The sequence below is a fragment of the Alexandromys fortis genome, unplaced genomic scaffold, assembly GCF_014885135.2.
Source record: "Alexandromys fortis isolate MF-2015 unplaced genomic scaffold, M_Fortis_MF-2015_v1.1 scaffold_209, whole genome shotgun sequence".
NCBI lineage: Eukaryota > Metazoa > Chordata > Mammalia > Rodentia > Cricetidae > Alexandromys > Alexandromys fortis.
Window position 1 is genome coordinate 841051 of NW_026068090.1, and position 19423 is coordinate 860473.

General features: G+C 46.8%; 2 protein-coding genes across 3 annotated transcripts in view; one reads left to right on the plus strand and one right to left on the minus strand.

Annotated features, from left to right (window-relative positions):
- The window catches only part of Lrrc51 (leucine rich repeat containing 51), an 18597-nt gene extending 7117 nt beyond the window's left edge, over positions 1–11480 (plus strand). The window contains exons 1-6 of one of the 2 annotated variants that reach the window (XM_050122577.1): positions 2392–2411; positions 2534–2596; positions 3283–3420; positions 8051–8256; positions 9927–10075; positions 10322–11480. In XM_050122577.1, the coding sequence (XP_049978534.1) occupies positions 3339–3420; positions 8051–8256; positions 9927–10075; positions 10322–10463 (579 nt within the window). In that variant the 5' untranslated portion in view covers positions 2392–2411; positions 2534–2596; positions 3283–3338 and the 3' untranslated portion in view covers positions 10464–11480. Of the gene's footprint in view, positions 1–2391; positions 2412–2533; positions 2597–3282; positions 3421–8050; positions 8257–9926; positions 10076–10321 lie in introns of those variants that run through there. The other variant, XM_050122576.1, reaches the window with a different exon arrangement.
- Positions 11481–11625: 145 nt separating this feature from the next.
- On the minus strand, positions 11626–18353 carry Lamtor1 (late endosomal/lysosomal adaptor, MAPK and MTOR activator 1). The gene is made up of 5 exons (XM_050122578.1): positions 18192–18353; positions 14205–14350; positions 13957–14034; positions 13513–13639; positions 11626–12244 (listed from the first exon to the last, which is right to left on the minus strand). Exons 1-5 carry the CDS (start codon positions 18231–18233, stop codon positions 12152–12154), a joined length of 486 nt encoding a protein of 161 aa, XP_049978535.1. The 5' UTR covers positions 18234–18353; the 3' UTR covers positions 11626–12151.
- Positions 18354–19423: the final 1070 nt, after the last annotated feature.

Sequence of the window (19423 nt, forward strand, 5' to 3'; positions counted from 1 at the left end):
TTTTTTTTTTTTTTTTTTTTTTTTTTTTTGAGATACAATTTTGTGTAGGCCAATGATAGCTTCAGACTTGGTCTGTAGCTGAGACTGACTGAACCCCTGATCTTTATGCTTCCATCTCCCAAGTACTGGGATGACAAGTGTCAGCCACCACAGACACTTTGATTTCTGAGAAAGGATTTCACTATCTAGCCCAGGCAGGTCTTGAACTTTAAATCATCCCAAGTGGGAAGGAGACCACTGGTGCCCAACTCAGATCTTCCTTCTTGGTCACTGACTTCTGTCATTTTCTCTTCTCCTTGGCTTTCTCTTCCCAGGATGGTCTGTCTCCAATAATGAAAACAGCAACTCTCAAATCAAGCTCAACATCATCTTCTTTTAGTTATTTTGCTTTTTGAGGCAGGGTCTTTCTATGTAGTCCTGGAGATCAATATGTAGACTAGGCTGGCCTCAAACTCATACAGATCCTCCTACCTTCTGGGATTAAGAGTGGTGGTATTTTTTTTTTTTTTAAAGTGCTGGGATTCAAAGACCATGCCACTATGCTGGCCTAGAACCTTTCCTACTGCACAGCTGGTAACCCACTCCAGGTCTTCCACACCATTAGCAGGCTTTCATGGCTGTTTGGAGGCCACTAGTCTCAGCCTTCAACTTCAGTTCTGTGTCTCCATCAAGTTACCGCATCCTTCCTGTAGGCTTAGTATCTATGATTCAGGTCTTCCTAATGAACAACCTATGTCCATGGGGACAAACATTTGACAGACTTCAGATGCTGTGTATCTCAAAAGGTCAGTTAAGACTCCTACTTTTGTTGTTGAAGAGTCTCATGGAGCCCAGTCTGTCCTCAAATTTACCACATTGCTGGGGATGACATCGACTCCTGATGACCTTGCCTCCACTTCCTAAATGCTGAGTTACAGGTGTATGCCACTTTGCCCAAGAGACTGCTAATTTTTAAAGCAATATACTCCTTTTTTTCTTTTTTTTTTCCTGGTTTTTCAAGACAGGGGTTTTCTTTGTAACAGCCCTGGCTGTCTTGGAACTATCTTGTAGACCAGGCTGGCCTCTAACATAGATCTCCTGCCTCTGCCTCCTAAGTACTGAGACTAGAGGTGTGCATCACCACACTTGGTTTAGAATTTCATTCCTCCAAAACAGATTAAGTCTGTCCTTGCACATAGTAAATTACACAAAAGGAATTTACTTGCACTGCATTTAAGTCTAAACTGCAATCAGGTCCTTCACGGGGTTTCTTGCTGTTGAGATAGGATTTCATAACATAGGCAGACCCTGACTTCATGATCCTCCTGCCTCAGCCTCCAGTGTTCACCAGCCACCTAGCATTCCCAGCTCTGTCTTTGCATTCTCAACAGTGTCCTTTATTTTGTTCTTGTTGTTTTATTTGTTGTTTGTTTTTGAGACTGTGTTGCTCAAGCTGGCCTCAAAACCACAACCTTTCTGCCTTAGAGTCCCAAATGCTATGACTACAGATAGGCCTACTGGGTTTGGCTTCTAACAAAACTGATTTACTCAGTACTTGTTAATTCCATTGTCTCTGCACAGAGTAACTTTTCCTTTGGTTCCTGTGATGAGTACTACATATCCCAAAGTTTTCCTTTGTCTGCCAGGAATGTAATAACTAAATCCTGGGGTCACTGATACATTTTGTCTTTTAACGTAGCTTTTGGTTGTTTTTGTTTTGTTTTTAGAAACAGTATTTCTCTGTGTAGTCCTTGCTCTGTAGACCAGGCTGGCTTCGAGCTTTGGGGATCAGCCTGCTTCTACCTTTCAAATGCTGTACCTAAAAGCATGTGTCACCACACCTGGCTTTTGTATTCCATTTTTAATTTTCTGTATCAGCATTGTCAGTTTGGAGACCACTAGTCATAGTGACAACTAAGCACCTGACCCAACAGGTACCTAGTTCATCTTGAGATGGGCTCTGAAACAGCTCAGTAATTCCTAATATTGATTACATGTTAAATATTTTGGATAGTTTACTGAAATTATAGCTCCTAAAATTATCTATTTATTTATATATGTGAACAAGTATATGGAATTCAGAAGACAATTTTATAGTGTTGATTCTGTGTTCCAGGGATCAAATTCAGGTTGCCAGGCTTGTGTAGCAACCTTCTGAACCTCCTCATAGTCCCAAATAGCTCCTAAAATCTTGAAATTATGTACCTCAAAAATTAGGCTTGCTCTCTGCTGGCCAGCACTGCTCTGTGCGCATGTGATTGCTCTCATCCTTTTGGAAAGCCAGGAAGTAAGGCAGGGGAGGGGACCACAGTGGGTGGAGTGAGTAGGATAGCCTAGAGACTTGTCTTTTGTCTGCTTTTGTTCCTACAATTCGCACACACAACACAAACAGCCAGCCTGTGGGAGAGTGTTCTCAGCTTTCTTCACCCCAGGTGAGTAGTAGCCCACAGCTCTTCCTGTTCTCAGGCGGCTCCCTACACATAGGAAAGGATTGGATAGGACAGGTCACTCACTACAAATGACTGATAACTGTGTTCACCTCTCTCTTTAACAGGGAACAATCCCTGAACCCAGTGGAATGAATCCCTAATGGTGGAGTTCCAGGCTTCAGTGACAGGTGAGTGAAGGCAGCCTCTGCATTTCTGTTATTCCATGCTGTCACATCCAGGATGGGACTGGGAAGAGGGTTCTCAGATGGAAAGGGCTAACAGACAAGCTGCGCAGAGAAGGAAGGCAGCAAGTCTCTAGTTGTGTTAGAAAGTGAAGGACCTTCAAGGGTTTGTTAAGTAATAGTGTAGCTGATGTCAACAGAGAGCAGGCAGCCAGACAGTCTCCATGGTAACAACTGTGCAGTAGCAAAAGGGATCTCAGGGTAGGGTTCTGGAAACTATGACTGCTGTCCACAACTGACTCGGCTTAACTCTGGGCAAGTCCTTCACCCTCTGGGTCTCAGTTTCTTCATCTGGAAAATAGAAATGGGCGCTATAGTCATGTGATAGTGCATACCCATAATCCTAGCACTCAGGAGGCTGGGGCTGGTGGATAGCTTGAGGCTAGCCTGGGCTACATTAGACCCTCTGTCAATAAAACAAAAACCCCATAAGGAACAGGTGCTGTAACTATCAGATGAGTTCTAAGTGCCATGAGGCTGCTCTGAGAATTAAGAAATAAACGATACATGAAAGGACCAGTGTCTTAAAATGGAAACGCAGCTGGGCAGGCCTAAAGCTGTAGAGAGTAAGACAGTGTGGAGGGCTGTGGGCAGTCCATATCTGGAACAGTCATTCTTCTCTGTCCTTCCAGGCTGAACCCAGACTCCCAGGGCCCATGCTTCCACCTGATGAACAATGGCCTGAACTATGAGCAAACGGGACTGTTTGAACACTTCGGTGCAGGAGCCTCCTCTTGACTACTCCTTCAAAAGCATCCACGTGATCCAAGGTCAGCCCACAAAGCACAGCCGTCAGCACATTACCGTATTCAGATCATGCCAGGAAGAACCTAGGAAGAATCCTTAGTCTTCTATTTAAAAGGCCTAAACAGATTTCCCCCAACTTCCCTTCTCTGAAGGGAGAGGGTGAAGTGAGGATTTTTTTTCTAAATAGAGATAAGGAGTGAAGGCAAAGACTCTGCCATGTAGGGCAAATGCTCTGTATCTGAGCTTTATCTTCAGCCTTGGGATTAAAAAAATATATATTTTAATTTTATATGTATGGATGTTTTGCTTGCACATATATCTGCACCCCTTGTATGCTTGGTGCAGACAGAGGCCATTCAGGGCATCGGACCCCCTGAATCTGGAGTTACAGATGGCTGTGAACCTCCATGAAGGTGCTAGAAATTCAGCGAGATTCTTTGGAAGAGCATTTCTTTCAGCTCCATTGAGATTTTTATGTCTATGAATGGTTTTCCTGATTGTTTATGCACTACATGCACATGCATGCCTGGTGCCCACGGAAGTCAGAAGAGGGTTTCAGATTCCCTAGAACTGGAGTTAGGGATTATTGTGAGTCATCATGTGGATACTGCCAATCAAGCCCTGGTCTGCAAGAGCAATGCATGCTCTTTTGTATGTGTGTGTGTGTGTGTGTGTGTGTGTGTGTGTGTGTGTGTGTGTGTGGTTTTCTCGAGACAGGGTTTCTCTAAAGCTTTGGAGCCAGTCCTGGAACTTGCTCTGTAGACCAGTCTGGTCTCGAACTCATAGAGATCCACCTGCCTCTGCTTCCTGAGTGTTGGGATTAAAGGTGCACGCCACTGCTGCCCAGCAGGAAACTGCTTTTTTTTTGTTTGTTTGTTTGTTTTTTCGAGACAGGGTTTCTCTGTGGCTTTGGAGCCTGTCCTGGCACTAGCTCTGTAGACCAGTCTGGTCTCGAACTCACAGAGATCCGCCTGCCTCTGCATCCCAGTGCTGGGATTAAAGGCGTGCGCCACCATCGCCCGGCCCAGGAAACTGCTTTTGAGGGAGGACTAGCCCCTCCCCCACAGATCCCAGCCACACACATGCTCTTAACCACTCACCACCCCTAGTTTTTAAAAGTAGCAAATCTGAAAGGAACCAGTGCTCTCTTGCGGTAGTTGACCTCTCTTGAAGAGAAGTCAGGCTACAGTGGGAAATCATGAAGAATACTGAGAAACCACCCAGTCAGTCAGGAGCCTTGGTCTTCTGTTTTTATCTTGAAAAGAGGAAACTCGTAGGAAAAATTAGGCTGCTGCCAGGTTCCACCAGGGTGGCAGAACCCAGTCTCTTGTCTAGGAGACATGACAGGTCTTTTTAGCAACAAATTGGCATATTCCCAGTTAAAATTTTTGACAGATTTCTTCCAATCATTCCATACATGCCACATTTACTCCATCATCACTGACATGCACTGCAGTTCAAGCTCTGCCCACATCCAATCTCATGTTACTCCTGTGTCTTCCTAAAGAGGCAGTTGACCCCTTTCAGAGCACCCTGTGTTCTGCCCCCTCTGCCTCTGGTTACTGACCTCACAGTACACATGTATTATCTGCCTCTGGTTGTCTGTCAGTCAGTCACCCATTATTATTAGCTCAGGAGAATGACTAGACTGGGTTTTATTTCGGGGCCTACTTCAGTTAGTGTCCAACACACTCATGTCTGTCTCTCCCCAGAACACACTCATCTACGACCTTTATTGTGCTTTCTATTACTTCTGACGTAAGACATATGTCAAAGGGGGTTTAGTTTCTGTGAATGAAAGCAGAAGTGTATCGTATCAAACTAACTCTTGATTTGTGGGCATGTGGGAAATGTTGCATGGCAACACATTGGAATTTAGGAAGAGGATCAAGGATTCCCTGTAGTTGGTGCCTCCCAATTTTAATTCTGTTAAGGGCTATATTTGTGGTCCAGTATCCAGACCTACTCTGAACTAGGAGCCTTTTAACATATGCTCAAGTAAAGTGCTAATTTAGTATAGCCTGAAGGGACAGGTACCTAAAGCAATTTTAGATGCCCCTGGCCATTTCATGTTAAGGCAACTGGATCTAGGGTCTCCCTCACAGCGTGGGACCAGCCTTTTATGTGACATTTCCCTAAACTGCATTATCAGAACAGGTGCTAGTTCATGTGTAATTATTCTGGCATTATTACTCATATAAGTCAAATCCTTTGAAAGTTTTTGGAAGGTATGAGAGGGAGACATGATTTGGAGTCTCCTCATGGACAGTAGTCTGCTCCATTATCCTTCTGGCCTCTACTCCCCCTGCCGCAGGGCTCAGCCTTGGGTCCTGTTAATTCCAAGACTGCTGCAGAGAGCCACCTGGTGGATGCGTTTGACCTGCAGCTGAGAGGAAGTGGTCAGCCAGGGTGTGGAGTGCCCAGGGCTTTCTCCCTGCAGACTTGCTAAATGGAACTTTACCTAAACTGTAGTCTGGCTCTGGATCCCCCCACTGATGCCAGCTTGGGCAGAGCCCACCCACCCTCATATGAATCTCATTTGAAAAAGACATTGGGGGTGGGGGTTCTGTGGGTTTTCTCTGCACCCTCACTTTCCAATGTGGGTATTCAGCTATCTGCTTGCACTTCCTATTTAACTGCACTCCAATTTGGCCTCTATCCTCAAGTAACATGGTTACCAGCTACTTCTGAGAATTACGAATCCCTGTCTTTCCTGGAACTTACTCCTCCATATCCTGTGGTCTCCCCAAACAACTTTAAACCATCCCTCAGGGACTCGAGAGGTGGCTTAGCAGGTAAGAGCACACACTGGGTTTGGTTTCCAGCACCCACATTGGCTCACAGCCATCTGGCATTTTAGTTCTCAGGGATCTGATGGCTTCTTCATGCTGAAACACACACATGCACACATGAAATTTTAACTAAACACAAAACCATTCTCTCCTGTATCTCCCTGTTCTTCAGATTATTCACTAACTTTTATGTCCTTCTCTTCCTCTCTGAGGTACACTGTACTAAGTTTGTGTGGCTGTTCTTCGGCTCTAGCCCTTCATTTTAATGACTACTTGCCCAGCTGGCTTCTCTTGCCTTTTCATACAACAGGAACTTAACACATCAAACCTAAACCTTTCCAATTCAGTTTTCTCGAGAAATTCTTCATCAGCTAATAGAGCCTGAACAAAAAGCGGGGCACCATCTTCAGATAGTCTTCTACCTTTACTTCAGCCAGCCAGTTCATGATTGCTGTGTCTACCTTATCTCACACTAAAGTAGACAAACTGATCATTGGATTCTATCTACCTTCTAAATCCATATTCTACATAGAAGCTTCAAAGTCACCTTTCAAGTGAAAAGCTGAATTATCTCTGGTGGGTGTTTTTTCTTTTTATGTACATGGCATTTTGCCTGCATTTTTCTGTATGGGTGTTGGGTCCCTGGAACTAGCGTTACAGATAGTTGTGGGTGCTAAGAATTGAACCTAGGTTCTCTGGAAGAGTACCCAGTGCTCTTAACCTTTGAGCCATTTCTCCAGCCTTCTTTTTTTTTTTTTTCCTTCTGACAGGGTTTCTGTGCGTAGTCCTGGAACTCACTTTGTAGACCAGGCTGACCTTGATCTACCTCCCAAATGCTGGGATTAAAGGTGTGCACCACCACCGCCTAGCTGAATTATGTTTTAAATACTTCTATGACTTCTTATTCCCTACAGGACAAAGCCTGGCATTTAGGACTAAGGACTGGCTCCACCCCGCTCTTGTGTCTTTGCTCAGTTGTTCTCATCCTTTCTCCCCTTTTCTGCCTGGTCAACGTCTCCTAATCTACAAAGTTCAGCTCAGATTTCACCTTCCCTGTTTGTGCTCAGTGCACCAAGCCCCTTTCCTTGCTGCAGTGACTGTGGGCTATCACCTAACACTCACTGCCAGTTTGTTTCCATCTTGCCCACAGAAATTCCTGAGGCACATAAGCTTCATCCCTGCCCTACAGCTCATCCAAAGCCTGGCAATTATCTCATTGTTTACTACTGTGTATCTACTATCTGATAAAGCTTGTAATTAATGGAGGAACGGACACTGGATGTGCTCCACTGAAGTAAATTCTGTAAGCTACACTAGAAGAGGATTCTGCATTTTGTGATCTCATCTTGGCTTACCCCAACAACTCTGGTTCTTCCTTTCCTTATCTGTAAAATGGGAAAAAGCCTGTGTGTGTTCCACTAATAGGGCTGGTATACACAGAATCCAATAATGCAATAGACATGAGAAGGCCATCTGACTTAAAATTCTTTAGCCCTTACTTACTCTAAGCTTACTCTGATCTTTGGAGCTTGAAACGGGTGGGGCGGAACCTCAAAGTAGCATTTGTAGGTTCATCTTTCCAGTTCTTCCTTTTCTCTCCCTAAAGGCGGAAAGGCAAAGATAATGAACCCAAGCCTTGAGCTAGAGTGATGGCATGGAGGTTAAGAGCACCTATTCTTCCTACAGAGGCACCAAGTTCAATTCCTAATACCCACACAGTGGCTCACAACCACCCCAATTCCAGTTGTAAGGGATCTTGCTTGCTCTTCTGACTTCTGCAGCCACCAGGCATATGTACATACATACAGGCAAAACACTCATACAAGTAAATAAATAAACTCGTCTTATTTTGTCATTATAGATCTGGTAAGCGAGGAGCCAAGGACAGGTCTACGACCAGTGAAGCACTCAAAGTCAGGAAAGTCACTGACCCAGTCCCTGTGGCTCAACAACAATGTCCTCAATGATATAAAAGACTTCAGCCAGGTGGTTTCACAGCTTCTGCAGCATCCAGAGAACCTGGCCTGGATTGACCTCTCCTTCAATGACCTGACTTCCATTGACCCTGTGAGTTCCTAGCCTCTGGCATCTAGTCAAAGGGTAGCTTGAAGCCACTGCTCCAGCCACAGCCTTTTTACTCCCTTGTCAAGGAAGTAGAGGCAGGGTGGTGCAGTTCAAACAATGGAGTTGTAGAGATACATTATGCAGGCACAAATCTTTAGTTTCCCCCATTATGTGACTGTAAATAACGTCTTTGTTTCTTGAGATGGCCTCATGTGTATCCCTAGTTGGCCTGGAACTCACTATGTAGACCAGGTTGGTCTTTACTTAAGAGATCCACCTGCATTTGCCTCCCTGGAGGCTCACAAGCTACATAGTTTCTTTTGGGGGGGGGTGTTGTAGGGGGTTGAGACAAGGTTTCTCTGTGTTGCCCTGGCTGTCCTGGAATTCCACTCTGTAGACCAGGCTGGCCTCCAACTCACTGAGATCCACCTGCTTCTGCCTCCCAATGGCTGGGATTAAAGGTGTGCGCCACCATCGCCCAGCAAGCTGCATAGTTTATTAAAACTTCAGCCTTCCTATAAATGGGGATTCAATGCCATACTCATAATGGTTTTGTAAGGATCAAATGAAAATGTTTGAGAACCAACTTGCCTGTCAGTGACTGGAGTAAAACTATAGCACTTCCTGTGTTTTGTGCTGAGCTCCATAGAGGAAGAGGTAGTAGAAAAGTACATCAGTTGCTTTCTGTGAAGTTGAAGTTTTAAAAACATAGTTTGGTCAAGAATGTTGGTGCTTGCTTGTAATTCTAGCACTTGGAAGTTAGAGGTAGGAAGATGAGTTCAGGGTCATCCTCAGCTATAATGAGCTTTATAGGCCATGAGAAAGGACAAGGAAGAAGAAGAAAAAAAAAAGGAAGCAAACTAGGGAGAAAAAAATTTCAGAAAAAGGAAAGATTTGGGCCCCTTCTTGCCCAAGACTCCTATTGGAGGGGAAAGTTTAGAGCATGACTTGGAGACTGTTCCCTGAAATATACAACAATATGAACTCAAAGAGCTGATACCCCTGCAGGCAGACTCATGGATCATCAGAGTTGGAAAGGCCTTAGCAGTAAGTTAAGTCTTAAGGAGAACTGCCACCTGACCACTCAAATGGATAACCAGATGCATGCCAGCTATATTTTAGGTTTTGTCCCTAAAAGGGACTTAAAAGGTTAATTTATTCATGTTAAGAGCATTTGTTGTTCTTGCAAGAGGACCCAGATTCAATTCCTAGCACATAAATGGTGCTTCACAACCATCCATATAACAGGTTCCTGGGGACCTGATGCCCTCTTCTGACTTTTACTAGGCTCTTATGTGGGGTACAAACGTACACACAAGCCAAACACACAAATAAAGTAAGGGCTAGAAAGACAGCTCAGCAGTTAAGAGTCCTTGCTGCCCTTCCAAGGTCCTAGGTTCAATTCCCATCACCCACATAGTGGCTCACAACTGTCTGTAAATCCAGTTCCAGGAAATCCAATGGCACCAGGCAGGCAGGCATGTGGTGTACATACATACACATAGGCAAAATACCCATACACATAAAAGAATAATTTTTTAAAGTAACAAAAGCATATTAGAGTCATCTAGAATGGCTGTGCGAGGTGCTGAGGGGCCAAGTTGTTCTCCACCAGACAGTCTGAGCAGAGATGGAGTCTTTGTCCAGCTGACCTTTGATTTCTGTCTTAACAGGTCCTAACAACATTCTTCAACCTAAGTGTCCTCTACCTTCATGGCAACAGCATCATTCGCCTAGGGGAGGTGAATAAGCTATCTGTCCTCCCTCGTCTCCGAAGCCTGACTCTCCATGGGAACCCCATAGAGGAAGAAAAGGGGTACAGGTAAGTATCTGGAGCTGGGGTCCAGATGATACCCCCTAAGGAACAAGGGGAGGGAAGACAAAAATTGAAGACCACTCTTCTCCACCTGTGGACTTTGACACTCTCCCCTTGCTCTAGAATGAACCTAGTCTTCCCAACTCACAGCCAAGCTCCCCTCCATTCCTTGCTGTCAGAAGAGATAGCAGCAACTGGGGGGGGGGGAGTCCTACTGTGGGGGCCCGCCCCCAGCCCAAGTCTTCCCCACAGGCAGTATGTGCTGTGCAACCTGCCCCGCATCACCACATTCGACTTCAGTGGAGTCACCAAGGCAGACCGCACCACAGCTGAGGTCTGGAAACGCATGAACATCAAGCCCAAGAAGGTCCGGATCAAGCAGAATGTACTCTGAGATTTGAAGGACCCCAGCACGCCCAATGCCCTGAGGATGATCAGCTTGGTTTGACAATAAATAATTTGAGCTGTTCAGCAGATTAAAGTCCCCTGTACCTTGTAAGGACGCCTGCCTTCCATGCCCAGCAACTACCAGAAAAACTTAATAGTGGATACAAAGGCCTACTGGCCTGGCCTGAGCCCAAGAGCCTGCTTGTTACCGTGTGGGAAACTCTCTTGTCCTCACTGGGTCCCCTTTGGACTCTTTAGCCTTCAGGGATCACGGGAATGGAATAGTTTAGCAATTTCCAAAAATCCTTGAATTTGTAGAAATCTTCTTGCCTCTGCTTCTTGAGTGCTGGTATTACAGGAATAAGCAAACAAGCCTCACCCAAAATCTTCAAAAAGGGCCAAGGTATGCGGAGCTGCCTTAAATCTCCAGAGTAGAGCCAGAAAATTGCTGTGATCTGTTTCTTTCTTTCTTTTTGTTTTTTTGTGGGTTGTTGTTTGTTTTTTCGAGACAGGGTTTCCCTGTGTAACAGTCCTAGCTCTCCTGTAACTAGCTCTTGTAGACCAGGCTGGCCTCAAACTCACAGAGATTCACCTGCCTCTGCCTCCTGAGTGCTGGGATTAAAGGCGTGCAGCACCATCGCCCAGCCTGTGATCTATTTCTATAGAGCAGAGTAGTTTTATACTTTCAGGTTGTGATTCTGGTTAAGATTTAATTTCCTAGATGGGCAGTGGTAACACCCACCTTTATTCCCAGCACTGGAGGCAAAGGCAGGTGAATCTCTGTGAGTTCTAAGATAGCCTAAACTACATAGTCAACAACAACAACAAAACTTCATTTTCTGAAAAGAATAACCAGTGGAATATGACCTCCTCCCACCCCTAGGGGCTATGTGTAAGCCTGCTGAGCTGGTGAGGACACCAACAATCACAGCTGCCTCCCATTCAAGTATGTACAGCTCTGACAGTGTCAGCTCAGCATCAGTAGATAAGGGAAAATAGGGAACACCTACCTGAGGTTACCCACACTCCATCAGCTAAGACTTGGCAACCCTGAACTTTTGCCTCCTGGATTCCTCTTTAATGCTCTGCATCTCACTGCTCACAAACTCTCAACAGCCAAAAATAAACAGTGGAGTAGTGGGCAGGACAGAGCAGGCTGAGCCAGCAACACAAATGAATGGACTTCCTTTATCGAGGGGTGACAAACAAAAACAAAAAGACCAAACACGTAAAAACCCAGGGTGCTAGATATACAAACTCAATTCGGATTCAAGCTCATCTAGACCCTGGTCATAATCCCTAGTGAGGTGCCTCTGAGCACCAAGTCAGAGAATGGGACAGGAGTGAATTGGAGGCCAAGAGAAAGGGTGGAAAGGGGATTCCCCTAGGTCTCCCGTTGTTCACCCTTACAGTGGTATCTCCATCTTCCCAATGACCGTGAAGATCTGCCAGGCCCTGTCCTCTTGGCCCTAACCTCACCCCAGCCAGGACTTGAAGACCAGTGGCCACCGGTTCTCCCTCCCTTGCTCAGTCCTCACTTGCTCAGGCTTCTAGCCTTATTCTCTTCCTCCACATTCTTCTCCGTGATTAGTAGCAGGTTAAGTACTGTAGAATGCCACAGTGAGGCTGGGGCCAGAAGAGGTGGGGTGGAGACGGGATGAAGAGGAGGAAAGAGCTGTCCCAGGACCCCTTTCTTCACGGGATCCCAAACTGTACAACCAGCTCTTCTTTCGCGTCCACACGGATCTGAGAAAGTGCACTGTAGGCATAAGCAGCTATCCTGGAGACCTGAGGCAGAGGAGCCAGGGAGGAAAAGAACAGACATGAGAGGGAGAACTGGGAAAGTGGAAGATGAAATAGCAATAAAAGGATTGATGAAGGACTGAAAGCCAGAAAGAGCTGGGTGTGATGGTGCTTGCCTGTAATCCCATAACTCAGGGGACTAAATCGGGAGCTGTAACAGTGAGTCCTCTCAAAAAAAAAAAAAAAAAAAAAAAAAAAAAAGAAAGAAAACCAAAAAAGAAAAAAGAGAGATTGGAAAGATGTCTCAGCAGTTGAAAGCACTGGCTGCTCTTCCAAAGGACCTAGGTTCAATCTTCAGTACCTACACCATGGCTGACAACAGTCTATAACTCCAGTCCCAGGGGATCTGACCTCTGGCCTCCATAAGCACCAGACACATAACTGGTGCACAAACATACATGCAGGCAAAACAGCCATACATGTAATTTTTAATTAAATATATAATTTAAAATGTAGGTACTACCGTAGGTTGAGCTTCTGCCTAAGCTAAATTCTTGTAGTTCTAGAAGAGATGACTGAGGGCTGCAGACATGGCTCAGTAAGAGCTTGTCAGATATGTGCAATAAATGTACATTCTATCCCTAACACCACAGGAAAAAGGAAAGAATAGTGAATTGTTGAATACCTATAGATTTTCCTAAGCCAAAAAAAAGTTTAGGCAAAAGAAAACTGCCTAAACTAATCTGGCATGGCTAAGAAAACACCTACCAGTCAGGGCAGTGAGGACCTCTACCATGTTGTCCAAGTGTTCCTACAAGCTTGACTTTGCTGCTGCCCAGGGGGATCTTCATCTCTGTCATTGTTAGCTCCTGGTCTCCTCTTTTCTCCTCCTCCTCCTCCTCCTCCTCTTCTTTTCTTCTTCTTCTTTTTTTTTTTTTTTTTTTTTTTTTTTGATTTTTTTTTTTTTTTTNCCCATAACTCAGGGGACTAAATCGGGAGCTGTAAAAGTGAGTCAAAAAAAAAAAAAAAAAAAAAAAAAAAAAAAACAAGGGTTAGGTTGTAGTTTACTGGTAGAACACTTGCCTAGCATGCACAAAGTCCTGGGTTTTATCTTTGGTAGGAGTAAGAGAGAGGAGGGAGGGCGGGAGAGAGGAAGCAGATGCTGGAAGACTAAAGGGTGTGGGGAAGAACTAAGAAGGCTATAACAACTAAGAGAACAAGGTGGGAATAAGCTGGGCTCACCATAGGCCAGGCTCCCTCCCTTCTGTGAAGCAGTGTGGGAAGGGGATAGGGGACAGGCCAGGAGTGCTCACCTGCTGCAAGTCAGAGAAGGGGATGGGCTCGCTGGCCAGCACTTGGTGAGGCTGGCTGGTGAGAGACGGCAGCGGTGGTAGCTTCTTCCAATGCGTCAGACTGCTGCTAAGCACGGCCAAGCGGGTACTGGCCAAGAGGGGAGGGGTCATGGAAAGACAATTAGGCCAAAACTTGCCCTGCCCTACCCTGCCCAGCAAGCCTCACTTACCATGGCCAGGGGACCATGGTGACAGGGTACAGCTCATCACAAACTCACTTGGCTGTACTCCTTTGGCCTGATCACCCTTGATCAAATATATTGGGCAAACAGGGCTGACTTGAACGCCTGAGGCGCCTAAGTGATCTGTAGTCAGTCTTCTGGGCTGCACCCAAATGAAGAGCCTGGACGGGGACCAGACTCCAAAGCTAGCAAGGAATGACTAGGAGGCTGGCACTGTGCTCACCTGTATTGCCTTGCCCGGTCCATGTATTCATGCTGCTCCATGCCCTGGGAGTCTGCAGCAGACACATCAATGATGTTGCTTTGAAGAGAAGAGACAGAGAAGACATGACAGCTGCTTCCGAGAGGCACAGACAAGTGTCAGTGCTAGTTCAAGTCCAATGATATCTGACACGAATACTCCCAGCTGCCCACTGGCATTTCTCCCTAGTGACCTTGTCCCCTGCCCCTGCCTGGTCCCGTGACACTCACCTGGCTGTCTTGGCAAGGATAGAAGAAAGCAGGGCCTGTTCATCTGTGCGAGCTGAAGGTAGGCTGTTGTAGTTGGGCTCAGCTCCATTGAGGGCTTTGGTGGGGGTGCTACTGGGGTCCAGCAACAGCTTCCGCTCCTCCCGATCCTAGAAGGGGCCAGTAGAAAAAAGTCAGCCCCAGGACCTTAAGTCTAAACTTCATTTCTTCTCACAGGTCCTCTCCTCAGACCAGCTCTGACCTTTAAATACTATTTTTATAAAGGTAACTCAAAGTGTCCAAAGTCAGAAAATATCCAGTCTCTGACTGGCCCAAAGCTGGTGGTGGTCTAGGATGAACCTAGAGAACCGGAAACATTCAGGAAGGAACAAAGCAGGCATTTGCCAGCAGTCCTGCAGCCTGAGTGTGAACTGCTCAACACCTACTGGAGGCTACTGGAAACTAGAAGCCTGAGCAAGTGGGAAAGTACCAACAAAATAAGGGTGTAAAGGAGAAATGGATACAAGTCAGAACCCAAGAACAGCCTTCCTGGTTCACTGGAAGTACTTCCCAGCTGTCCCCCAACACAGTGAGGCCCTGTTGAAGCCAGACAAGGCCCTGGACCCCAAGACAAATCAGGCCCACTGGCACTTGCCTTATATTACCTTAAGGCAGAAACTCCTAGCCCACAACTGAGACACAGCCATTATCCTCTCTTCGTTCTCTAGGATCTCTGTAAGGCCATCACAAGAAACAACACACACATGCACACAACACAGTCTTTCCATGTTCCCTAGGTTGCCCTGGTACTATATAACCAAGTTGGCCTGGAACTTGCCAGTGTCCAGATTCTACCTTCCCCAGTGCTGAGATTACGGGTATGTTCTGAGCGTTCACCCTCCTGTAGCCTGGTACCTGGCATGTGCTGACCTCAGAGGAACAGTGGATCTGCTCCTCCCTGCCAAACTGCACTCTTTCCCCAACATCCTCCTCAGTCTTTCGCAGCCCTGCTATTATTAGCCTATATAGACAACCATAACCACCAGAATGAATCTAGAATTAAACCAGGTCTATCTTCTACAACTATTTCCTTGTCCTGGTTCAGATCCCTGTTCTAATCTACTGCTTTCTAGGCTCAACACTGCCTTGAGTCCATCAGCCCCAAATCCCGCTGGTGTTGTGTCAGGTGCAGTCTGGATAAGCAGACCTGCTGATGTCTATGTAGGCCACTTCTGGAGGAATAGAGTGTAAAGGAGGGAATGCCAGCTAATGCTGACCCATCAATTTTTGTGGCCAACTGCCAGTCTCAGCACTCTCCTCCCAGCCTGTCTCAGTTCCTCCCAGCTTCCCTGCTGCAGGAGCTGATCCCTTACCCACAACTCACCCTACAGAGAGCTACTTCCTCCTGTCTTGCCTGCCCCACCCCACACAGGCTCAGCCTTTCCACCTTGCCCTTCCTCCTCAGGTCATCTGACTCAGTTCACCCTGGCAAAAGGAAGCATCTATGGCCTTCTGCCCCATTTATCTCTAGGTTCCCAGACAACCTTTCTCCCTCTTCAGTATTAACAGGCTAGAAAGATAAAATGCCAAAGATGAAAGGATCTCTAAGGAAAGCTAGCTGCTAGCTCCTAACGAGACCCACAATGCTTCCTGCGTCCGTTTTTCCATCCCCAGTCCTGACATCTTCCTGCAGGACCACAGTGTCATCATCACTCCCATTCCCCCATCAGGGGTTCAAGAACAAGGTTATCTTTCTAACTTCCTGAAGAGGCCCAGCAACCCCAAAGAGCAGACAAACTGGGCCAAGAGTAGTGGTGGACACCTTTAATCCCAGCACTCATGGAAGGCAAAAAGATCCGTGAGTTAAAACCAAACTGGTCTATCTAGCAAGTTCCAAGCCAGTTAAGGCTAGAGTCACCCCCACTCCCCCCAAAAAAAGTTGACATCACCTGACTCCCAAAGAATGAGTGGTACACGGAGTAAGTTTGCCTCCCAAGCCAGTACAGCCTGAGTTAAGATCTCACCATCTACTTTAGCCCACAGCGTCTGCCTGCAACTTCTTCAGTGCAGAGAGCCCATGTCTTGTGCTTGAACACACCATGACTAGATTACTTCATTTTTATTTCATTTTCTTTGTTTTGTTTTTTTGAGACACAGTTTCTCTGTAGCTTTGGAGCCTAGCTATTGTAGACTAGGCTGGCCTCGAACTCACTGAGCTCCGCCTGCCTCTACCTCCTGAGTGCTGGGATCAAAGGTGTGCGCCACCACCACCCGGTTTTGGCTAGAGTACTTCTAATGTTAACTAAACCTTAGACCCTCTGAGCTTTTTCCTCAGCTTTAAACAGATATTAACTCATATGACAGGTAATGTAAAAGCCTTCTAAAGACCTTAATATTTGTACATTTCTCTTTTGCTTTGAGATAGGCTCGCTATGTACCTCAAAACTGGCCCCAAACTATGTAGTCAGACAGGCCCCAAACATGAAGCCGTTCCCCACTTCAGTCACCAAAGTGTTGGATTTTAAGCGTAAGCCAAGAGGGATGGCTTTCTTATAATAAAGGGGCAGGCAGGGGGACAGGAGGGCTGGGGAAATGACCCTATTGGTACATGTCTAGCAAGCATAAAGCACTGGGTTTGATCTCCACTACTGAATAAACTGGACATCCATGGCACAGGCCTATGATCCCAGGACTCAGGCAGAAACGGGAGAATCACAAGTTCAAGGCCATCCTCAACAACACAGCAGGTTTGCCAGTCTGGACTACATGAGCCTTTGTCTCAGCCAGAAATGAGACTCAACCAGGGGAAGTTGGTCCTCTTCCCACCAGGCCACAGCTCTGTCATCAGGCAGGAATACTGCCCTCTCCTTTCTGGATGTTTTGGGATGGGTTCTTGTTTATGCTCTTCTCTCCTTTAATAGGCCTGGATAAAGTAAAAGATTCTTGCTACACGGCTTGTCAAATTCAGGTCAAATAACTTGTTTGAGGATCCGGAACCAATCACCCTGCCAAACAAATCACGTTTTCTTGAACTGCAGTTTCAAGAACTACAGTTCGCTGGTGAAAAAACCACCTCTCAAGTACAGTGATGTCACTTATTCTGACTGTACCCTCCACGAGCCCGGGGAAACTGTTCTCTGTGGCTCGGTGCCTACTCTGTGTAGGAAGCAGAACCCAGGCTTTAGGCAACTCTAAAAGGTGTGGCCAGTGGCCTGTCCCGGTGGGGCAGGGATTGCGGTGTGCAGAGGAATGAGGTGCACCAAGGGGGAGATGGAAAACTTCAAATACAAAACCCTGTAAGTCTCTCCAAGCTAATGTTTTCTCCAAGGGAATAACTCTACAGTCACATTTTTCTGAGTGGCAGTCTCTAGCTAGAGGAACCTTCAGGCACAGACTGGGAACAGGAAGCCAAACACATAAACAAAATCAACTCCCTATCCCCTCTTTCCTCCATGTCGGTCGAAGCTAAACTCTACTGCTTCCCTGACATCCCGACGTCTCCACTCTACTAAATAAATTCTTCACTGACCAACTCAAATGCCACCAACTTCCAGAGGCCTTCCGACACCAGGCCAGCGATGACATTACATCTCTAACATCCATCAATTTCTTATTTATCTCAGGAGACTAAGTGCCTCAAATTACCTATCTCTAAGAACGGGTTCGTAAAGTCCACTTATACAAGCAGCAGTGAAGGGATAGGAATCTGGGAAAGCGAATGCGTCCCAGGCACCCAGCCTGAGGCTTCAAGCTGTGAAAGTTCTGAGGGTATCAGAAAGTGGAAGGGGAGGGGCCGAGTCAGGCGGCGGCCAGTGCCACCCTAGGCTGGAATAAGACCAGGATCCCTAGGAGGGTAGGAGCCCTGCTCGGCGTCCTCTCTGTAATCTGTCCCCTCCAGGCCTCCGTACTCCGTGAGCCTGCAGTCCGGCTCCCGGCCGCTGCGGGCTTCTTTCTGGGCCCCAAGTCCCGCGGTCGTAGCCCACAGTCCCAAACCCGCCAGCCGCGCCGCACCTGGTCCGAGTCCTCGTTTTCGCTGCTATAGCAGCACCCCATGGCGGGGTCGGGCCGGGCGCTCAGGCGGCGCCGAGGAGGGACGGCGTCCGTCAGGAGCCTTTCCGGTCACATGACCCGCAGCTGCCGCCAGCTCCCCTCCCCCGCCCAGCCTGTCCCAGAACCTCTAGGACGCCACTGCCAAATCGCGACTTCCGGTCCCGCCCCTCCGCGTGACCATAGCCGACCAATGGAAAAGCGCATCCTACGAGCAGGGCGCGCGGCACGTGACCTGAGGGGCGGGTCACATGATTTTGTTTTCCCAGTCTCTGGCTCTGAATCCTTCGGTCGCCTGGCCGGAGTGTGAGTTGTGAGATCACGTGGTGTCAAGGCCACCTTTGTGGGTGCGAACTCTGTTAGATAAACTGTTCAGCGCCACGGGAGGGACGCGCTTCCCTCGAGAGCCAATTGCCAGTTTCTTTGTATCTGTGTGACCAAGGTTTCTCCTTGTAACCTGGCTAGCCTGAAACTCGCTATGTAGACTAGACTGGTCTCAAATTTAGAGAACCACTTGCTTCTGCCTTCCGAGTGCTAGGATTACATGTACGTCTGTATGCCCGGCAAAACTGTGTACGTATATGAGTGTGAACACGTGTTAGGCTGAACGTGTGAAGATCACGGAATGACTTGTGGAAGTTAGTTGTGTCTTTCCACCATGTGTTTTCTAGGGATTGAAGTCAGGTGGTCAAACTTTCTGGCAGGCGGCTTCTAGCCACTGAACATCTCTAGTCCCCTGTTTGGCAGTTTCTTGATTAAGGTGAATTATGCCTGCACAGGCAGATGACAGACAGTCCTCCCTCCACGTTATGGATTACAGCCCAAATACAAACCTTCTCTGATCCTATTCTGAGCACTTTTCCTCCCTTTACTTAACCCAGTGGTATTTACTTATTAATTAGCAAATGCTTGGGCTAGAAACGATTCAGTGATGAGAAGCACTGACTGCTGCCTCCAGAGGATCGGAGTTCAATTTCCCAAAACCCACTTGGTGGCTCACAATCATCCAACTCCAGTCCCAGGATAAACGGTGCCCTCTTCTGGACTCATTACAACATGTACACCGTGTATAGACACACATGCAGATCAACCAGGAATACGCATATTTTTTTTCTTTTTTTGTGTTTGTTTTCCTGTTTCAAGACGGTTTCCCTGTGTAGCTTTTGGAGCCTGTCCTGGAATTTGCTCTATAGACC